The following is an 8281-nucleotide window of genomic DNA, read 5'->3' on the forward strand; positions in this document are numbered from 1 at the left end:
GATGTGAGGCTTTCATGAAGTCATCCAGCTTCTAAACCAAATAAACCTCCAGTCCAGAGTCAGCAATGCCCAGCTGTTTCCTTCAGCTGCCCATTCCCAGGGGAAATACATGAGAATTAGATACCTTAATACTGATTTTCTCATTATTTGAAGTGCAATCCTGTTTCAGTGGTCTTGTCTCAATAGGCAGCAGTGCAAAGCTTTCTTGCTGTTCCCAGCATTAATACTGTTAAGATATTTATCTTAGCTATAGAACATATTTACACCATGAGTTTGTAACAGCACTCAAAAGATTCAAACGATTATTTAAAGCTACCAACACTAAAAACTGACCTGGCAATCATGCAGGAATAGTCTTTCTCAAAAGTCTCAGTAACTTTCTGCCAAACTGTATCATCCAACAGGGAAAGGTGCAGGGTGGCTGTTGCAGATTGTCCTGTTCCTCATGCTGGTGAGGGGCACAGATTGGGGAGTGGTCCCGTGGCAACTGCTGGGTGTAGTGGGTTTGCCTTGTCTTGTTCTAGTCCATGACTGAGGGAAGAGATAGAGGAGGAAGATTTGGGAAGAGGCATGAAGCTGAGTGGGCACAGGCTCTCCCAGAAATGCTGCAGCTATTTCCTTACCTAGGTGAAGATTAAACCCCTTCCCCAGGGTCTGCCCTGGCCCTGCTGCTCATCCTGACTGCTGAGGCCAGGGAGACTGCATGGAGCGGAGTTAAACTGTCCTGGGAGAAACAGGAGATGTGCTTTTCCCTGTTTGTTTCACTTGGAAGGCTGCAGCAATAAGGAATTGTTGCACTCAGGCCTCATTCCTGTCGGAGCAGGATTCGGGCTCCTCCTTGTGGCTCGGCCTTGGCTCTGCTCTGCTCCTTCCCTTTCCCAGCTCCCTGTACATTGAACACACGCTCCTCTTCCTTCCCCAGACACTTCCTTCTGTAGAAATCCTGTCATTTCTAACTATTTGGGGAAAGAATTCACTGAAGATGAAGTTTTCTAGCGAGCACGAGGTTTGGCTGTCCCCAGATATTCTGGTTACAGCCACTGTCCATAGCTGCAGTCTGGGATCAGCCCTGCTGCTGGGGAGGGGGATGAGCTTGAAGCATCAGACAAAAACTGAGGCCCTAACTTGAAAAAAACCTCAAATTTTAATAGCACTGATGATATCCTGCAGATCTCACCAGAGATCAATTTCAGATTGAATTTTCAGTTTAGCAAGCTGGTGTCTGTGACCTGTCACACCGAGATGGAATTACACAGGGATGTACAGAATAGAATGTGAAATAAAATGAATCCTCTGTTTCACCAGAAATTACTCCTTGGCATTCCCACACTGCCTGGCAGTGAGGCTGGCAATGTGGGAGACCACAGAGCCTCAGTCCTGAGAATATAATGGAATTAGCACATCATGAAAACCAGATTTGTATTTTCTCTTGCAATTAATCCAAAGTACAGGTGATCTGGGACATGAGAAGTGCTTCCTCTGCAGCTCAGCCTTTCCAAACTAGAAAAGTTGCCACACAGTTTTGATCCACACATGCTGAGGATCGATGCAAAACTTACACAACTTACTTCAAAATCTGGCATGACTCTTTGTCAGGCTGCAGTGCTGAATTTGGGTTTAGTCACCTCTTTAATCCAGAACAGAGAATGAAGGTGACACCCGGAGTAAGGAAATAAACTGTTGTCAGCAGGTGGCACCCTTGGATGGGGACTGCTCTGCTCCCTGGGAGTGGTGCTGCTCCACAGTCCTGGCTTGCCCCATCTGGGAATTGTGGGTGTTTTACTGAATTGGAGCACGGGAAGCAAACTGAGCTGAATTTCGAGGCTGTAGTTTAAATACAGGCAGAATATTTTGACAAGTATATTGTACAGGTCAATGTTCTCCAACAATCACTGACTGATTCGGCTCTTCCATCTGGAATACAAATGGATGGAGAGCTGCCTGAGGCTGTAGAAATTCCCTCTCTTGCTGTGTGAGTGATACAAACAATAGTCACCTAGATTTTGGATCAGGAAAAATATAATTTATACAATTCAGTTTTCCCCCTTAGTGGATTGAGATGTTGCTTTGCTGCAGTTTGCCAGAATCTCTTCTGAACTCCTTCCAGTGGGAATGCCAGCAGTATGTGCATTTCTTACCAGCAGCACCCATGGTCTCATGGCCAAACTGGTGATGCCAGGAGTGTATATTTCTTTTTCTTAAATGCCAGAAAATAGAAAAAAACAAAAATAGTGTCTCTAAGGAGCTTGGAAGGAAAATAAAATATGTAATTATAGAAATTACATCATTTTTGCAGGTATTATAATGTGGATTGAATGTCCAGTGATGGGGCTAAGGATGCCTTTTCCAAACATGTTTATGTGAGCAAAGTACAGTGCTTAGGTAACTGCTTTGTGTGCTTCTGGGATTCACCAGGCTCTTAAAGTTTCATCAGCATCTCTTCAGTTCCACTGGTGGGGGATTTGTAGGTGGGAGAAGGTGGTGTGGCTAAAACCACAGGCACTGCAGTGACATGGGCCGGGGATGCTGTTCCTGATGGATGAAAACCAAAACAGTTGCAGCAAACTCTGAGCAATTTGTTTCACCTGGACTGTGCCTGCTGCTTCCTTAGGAGCTGAGGGAATTTGCCTTGGTGCTGCAGGCAGCTCAGGAACACAAATATATGCATTTTTTCAGAGATGTATTTTATTTGTGCATGAATTGTAGCCCTATTGTGCCTGTGGAATTGAGAACAAAGATCTTAAGGATTTGTTTGTGCTATCTTCTCTGTTTTTAACTGATGGCTGGCAGATGCTAATGGCACTTTATCTGTCCGTTCATCACCATCTTTATTATTATTTTTAAGGTTATTATTGTTATTGCTGTTGTTATTCCCTGAGTATCCCCTGGTTGGCTTCCAGCAGCCCATGCTGGGAGAGCCTGTGAGCTGTGTGTGGCACAATGGCTTCAAAAAACACCATTAGACTGGATTCATTTGCAAAAGCAGAACAGAAACTTTATTGTTAGGACACAATAGGGCACCAGCAGAAAACAGGCTTGGCATCTCTGACCCAGCGAGCTCGTGTACAAAGGCAGAGCAAATCTAAGGAAAGACATTCTTGGGTACATTCTTGTGCTTTGGGGACGTGAAAGGTTCTTTATCTCAGCATTAGCCAGTGTGAGGCTGCACTGGGTCCAGGTGGAGATTTGGGATTTCTTTACTGGTATCTCCTGTCACGGGTAGAAACGGGTTTTCCATCATCATCTGTGCCAGAGCGACGTCCTGAACTGCTCCCAAATGCTGTTGTAGGGGGAATAAAAAAATTAAATAGGGAACAAAAAAACCACTAAGGCACTGCCAACACCCTGAGGAGCTAAACCATGAGGCTGTGTTTGTTTCCTCACAAGATCTTTCACATATCAAAGGCAGAACTGCCTTTACATCTTATTTACTTTCCCTCCTGGTATTCATCCAGAAAACCTTAGGAGTGCACATGAGATATGGGTTTGGATGCATCTTGAATGTTACGTGAATCAGCAGAGGAATGAATCTTTGGGAGATCTGGGTATTTTAGAATCCCATGAGCAGTTCATGCAATCATTTTGGAAATCTACTGGTTTCAAAAATGCACATAAAATAAAGTGTTATATTTTTGTCTCTACATGATACAGAACATGCTCATTTTGGGGAAAATAGAATCTGTGGTAGTAAGAAGAAACCCAAAACTAAAAGGTTTATTTAATCCTATTTTGCCTGTTCATTTCAGCCCCTCAATAAATAAAAATATTTCTTACCATCCTTGGGGTTCAGTCCTGACAACCTGTGGAAAAGAAAGATTTGATTAATGACCATTCCTGACCTTGTCCCCTGAAACCATTGAACCATTTAGGAATTTGTGTGGATAGCCAGGATTTCACAGAGCTGCTCTCAGTGCTGCTTCTGAGGTGCGTTGCTACTAGAGGTGGTGTTAAGGTGCTTTCAGCTTTGAAATCCACCCCTAAGTACTTGAAAGGGAATTGGAACAGTGGTCAGACCAGTTCCTTGTCCTAGGTGTCTCCTTATACTGCTCCTCTCCTCAAAATGCCTCTTCTAGAAACTATGTAAGGAGCTGATTCCTCCTCAGAAATCAGAAATAATTCCATGTATAGATCAGATATGAGAAGTGGGCATGAAAATGCAGATTTTACTGAAGTAAGCTTCAGTCTGTTCCAGGCTCTTTTCTTGCTGGGGATACTGGTGTGTGAGGATGAGTATTTATTTTCACCTCTGCGCACAAATTGAGACAACCAGGAGCTAAAGAAATACTGGGAGCAGGTTTTTATAGGTTGTCTCAGCCTGAAGGCTCTAATGCCAGTGCAACCAGAGGATTAAGTGAGACATATATAGGGGGCCTGGTGCCTTTTGTAATTTATCGGGATCAAAATGGTGGCATTTATATTTTCAAATCCTCCACACCACTGATGTGCAGATTTATGTCAGTAGCCATAAATCTTGAGTTGTGGCAGTACCAGGGACCTTGCCAGTGCTCCAAAGGCTGCGTGTGCAGGGAGCGTGACCGAGCACTGCAGGGCCAGCCTGGCAGCCCCAGCTCCGGCGTGTTGTTACCCTTATCTGCTCATCAGGACCGGGACAGAGTGACATACTGTGCGTCCTGGCCCTCCAGCAGATGGCGGTACGTGGCGATCTCCTGCTCCAGGCGACTCTTGATGTCCATGAGCATTTTGTACTCCTGGTTCTGGCGCTCCATGTCGCAGCGCAGCTCGCTCAGCTGCTCCTCCACGCTGGTGATGAGCGCCTGGATCTGAGCCAGCTGCGCGCAGTACCGGCCTTCCGTGTCCCGCAGGTTGGCCTCCAGCCCGGCTTTCTAAAGTGCAGCAATGGCAGAACAGGTTACAAGGAAGTTTGTCGAGTTGAGGAGAGGGAGGAAGGGGACAGTGTGAGGCAGTGCCTCGTGGTGTCGGGACAGCTCCGTACCATGCTGAGCTGCGACTGGAGCTCGATCTCCAGGCTCTGCAGGTTGCGGCGCAGTTCCGTGATCTCTGACTTGCTGGTCTGTATCTGCTGGGTGTGGGTGGCAACTTCACGGTTCAGCTCCTCAGTCTGAAAGGAAAAAGAATGTAAAATCACATAAAAATGTATAAAAAAATCAATCATTATGAGAAAGGGAGGTAGGGACCTGCCAGGGTGGTAGTGCTGAGGCAGAGCACTGCCGTGGTGTTTATTGGTGTGGCTGTACCTGAGTGAAGAACCAGGCCTCAGCATCCTTACGGTTCTTCTCAGCCAGAGCTTCATACTGCTCCCTCATCTCAGCAAGAACTCTGGTCAGGTCAATGCCAGGAGCTGCATCCATTTCCACATTGACTGTTCCACTCAGCTGGTTCGAGTACTCCTTCATTTCCTGCATGGGCAGCAGACAGAGGACACAAAAAGATCAGGCTCTCTCCTCTCACAATGCTCCTGCCCCCAGCAATCCCTGCTGTGGTACACAGTGCCTGTGCTATCAAGTATCACAGATGGAACACACATAAAACATTTATCACATTAATTTTCTCATTGCAACAGCTTCTCTGTCTCTGTGTACTCACACAGGACACACGTACTTACATGTAACTTACATGTATGTTTCATTTACAAGAGATAAATTCCAAAGGGGAGTGATCTCCCTGCACTTCCAGGACTCTCACCTCTTCATGGTTCTTCTTCAGATAAGCCAGCTCCTCTTTCAGTGTCTCAATCTGCATCTCCAGGTCAGCTCTGGACAGGGTCAGCTCGTCCAGGACCCGGCGCAGGCCGTTGATGTCGGACTCCACGCTCTGGCGCAGGAACAGCTCGTTCTCATACCTGCAGTTCAGAAAAGACACAAGCACTGGAACATGTCCGAGTTTTTATTCAGTAGAGCTATAAAATGATCTCATATGGGAGGAACAGTGGACTGTAGATGAAAACATACAGATTTAGATGTGTAAAAGAAATAAAACTGTTCTTTCCCAATATCCAGCTATGGCATAAGGAAGACAATGCTGTATGATTTTGTTCCTGGGGAGGACATGACATTTCACCTTGCAGAACCTAATACTGATAATCAGCATCAATAGAAACATTGTCACACAATGACAGGAGTTTTGCAGTGTCCTCCCAGATTTGCGTAGGAAAGCACAGGTGGGGCAGGGCTGCCTGAGATACAGGAGAGAAAATAGAAACCTGCAGGTGCATTGCTGCAGGGAAGGCAGCTGCACATGGACCTTTATCATCTGATGTACTGCTGAGCCTGAGAGGTGGAAAAACCCCACCTTACTCTAAATTTCACACTCCAGCAGAGAAATGCTGAAGCCCCACAGCAATCTTCCTGCCACTCAGTTCCTTCTAAGTGAAAATCCCACCTATTCCTGCCTTCTTTCCCCTATGATTCAGGCTGCTGAAAATATTTGAGTATCACAAAAAAAATGAAGACAGGGGCTATAACTGATCATGCAAACAGCTCCGTGATTGAATGCTGTGTTCTGTCAGGCTTATACTCTGAATTGGTCCTTCATCAAATGGATTCTGCTTGCCAGGATGTTTTGTATCTGAAGTTACTAAAGAAAAAACTGAAGACAAGTAGAGTGAAGACAAATGAGCTCCAGGTGAACTTACTTCAGTCTGAAGTCATCAGCAGCCAGCCTGGCATTGTCAATCTCCAAAATGACCCGGGAATTGTCAATGGTAGCAGCAAGGATCTGCAATTAAGAAACATGAAGAAAAGTTCCTGTGAATAATGGTAAAATATCTGGTCCACATTCCATGAGCACACCAGAGGGCTGTGGTACTCTGTGCAACACAGTCAGAACCATAACAGGGAAATGTGTTTGTACAACACCTGATCCTATCTGTAGCCAGGTGAATTACCTTTCCAGCCTTTGAGGCCCACCTGTCACATTCTTTACTATTTGATTCCTGAAAAATGCATTGATCATTCTAAACACCTTTTGCTAACTTTTACTGCAATCATTTTAATTTCAACAAACATCACATTGACAGGATAAGGTATTTATTTGGTGTTTAAATTGAGAAGAGGTTACTCTATTCTGCTAGAATGCTCAGGACCTCAGTGTATCTACTTCTTTTGTAATTATTTTAAAGACATGGAACAGGCAGTTCCACAATTCTCTTACCTTCTGATAACTCATCTACATATGAATGTCATACCTTGTCTCGGAGATCTTCAATTATCTTGTAATAATTGCTGTAGTCACGGGCGGGGCTGGTGGGAGCTTGTTTCTGGTACCAGTCTCGAATTTTCACCTCTAAATCAGAATTGGCCTCTTCCAGGGCTCGTACTTTGTCCAGGTAGGAAGCCAGCCGGTCATTCAGGTTCTGCATGGTTATCTTCTCATTGCCAGAGAGGAGGCCATCGCCGCCACCAAAGCCACCACCAAGGTCAAATCCTCCACCAAAGCCAGCGCCGCCTCCAAAGCCAGCGCCCCCTCCAAAGCCGGAGCCCCCTCCAAAACCACAGGCTGCTCCCCCTCCAAAGCCTCCTCCATAGCCCCCCCCGAAGCCGTAGCCTCCTCCTGAAGAGGAGACGTACCTGGCTGAGGAGATGGAGACGCCGCGGCCGCCGGAGCCGCCGTGGATGCTCGGGGCCCGGCAGACGCCCCCACCGCGCACCGAGGACAGGCGGCAGCTGCTGCCCCCGGCACCCCCAAAGCCGCCCCCGTAGGTGGAGGAAGAGCTCATGTAGGAAGTGGCCATGGCTGAAGCAAGAGAAGGAGCAAAGGTCAGTTAGGCAGCCTTGCAAGAGAAGACAGCTTGTGCCTTTGCTGCCCTGGTGCCTCTTTTATATCCTCATGATGGGGTGTTGGGAGACAAACCCCACTGCAGCCCTCCCTCCAAAATTCCTCCTCCCTAGAGGTGAGGCCAACTGTGATGACATTCCTGACAAGAAGTGCTGGCAGCACATCGCAGGGGCTTGGGCTTGGGGTTTCTTTTTTTAATTAAACAAAAGGCATGAATCAGATGTTTTTTCTTCAGGCTATAGTTCTGAAACTTGGAGTTTACTTCTCTGACATTTAAGAATGGAAAAACAAAGTGAGTTCAGCCCCACCCACTTGCCTATTTACAATGCTCACCATGGCTACCTTCAGAAAATCAACTTTTTCTAAAAATGAGGCTTAAGTAAAATTCTCCTTTTGTTGAAAAATGTACAGTCATCTCTTCATCTCACCATTATTCCTTCCTTTCTATCTGCATTTTTCCCTTTAAAATTTTGGAATTGGATTAGAAATGTTCTAATTCTCGATTTTTTTCTTGGAACTAATATTT

The 8281-nt window shown here is 45.9% G+C and overlaps 1 protein-coding gene across 1 annotated transcript; it reads right to left on the bottom strand.

Moving 5' to 3' along the window:
* Positions 1-2969: 2969 nt before the first annotated feature.
* On the bottom strand, positions 2970-7974 carry LOC102069658 (keratin, type I cytoskeletal 19). Its single transcript, XM_005494385.4, has 8 exons — positions 7166-7974; positions 6614-6696; positions 5665-5821; positions 5217-5378; positions 4955-5080; positions 4624-4844; positions 3775-3800; positions 2970-3280 (listed from the first exon to the last, which is right to left on the bottom strand). The coding sequence occupies exons 1-8, from the start codon at positions 7709-7711 to the stop codon at positions 3198-3200; spliced, it is 1404 nt and encodes a 467-aa protein (XP_005494442.1). The 5' UTR covers positions 7712-7974; the 3' UTR covers positions 2970-3197.
* Positions 7975-8281: the final 307 nt, after the last annotated feature.

Source organism: Zonotrichia albicollis, chromosome 23 (genome assembly GCF_047830755.1).
Source record: "Zonotrichia albicollis isolate bZonAlb1 chromosome 23, bZonAlb1.hap1, whole genome shotgun sequence".
Classification (NCBI taxonomy): Eukaryota; Metazoa; Chordata; class Aves; order Passeriformes; family Passerellidae; genus Zonotrichia; species Zonotrichia albicollis.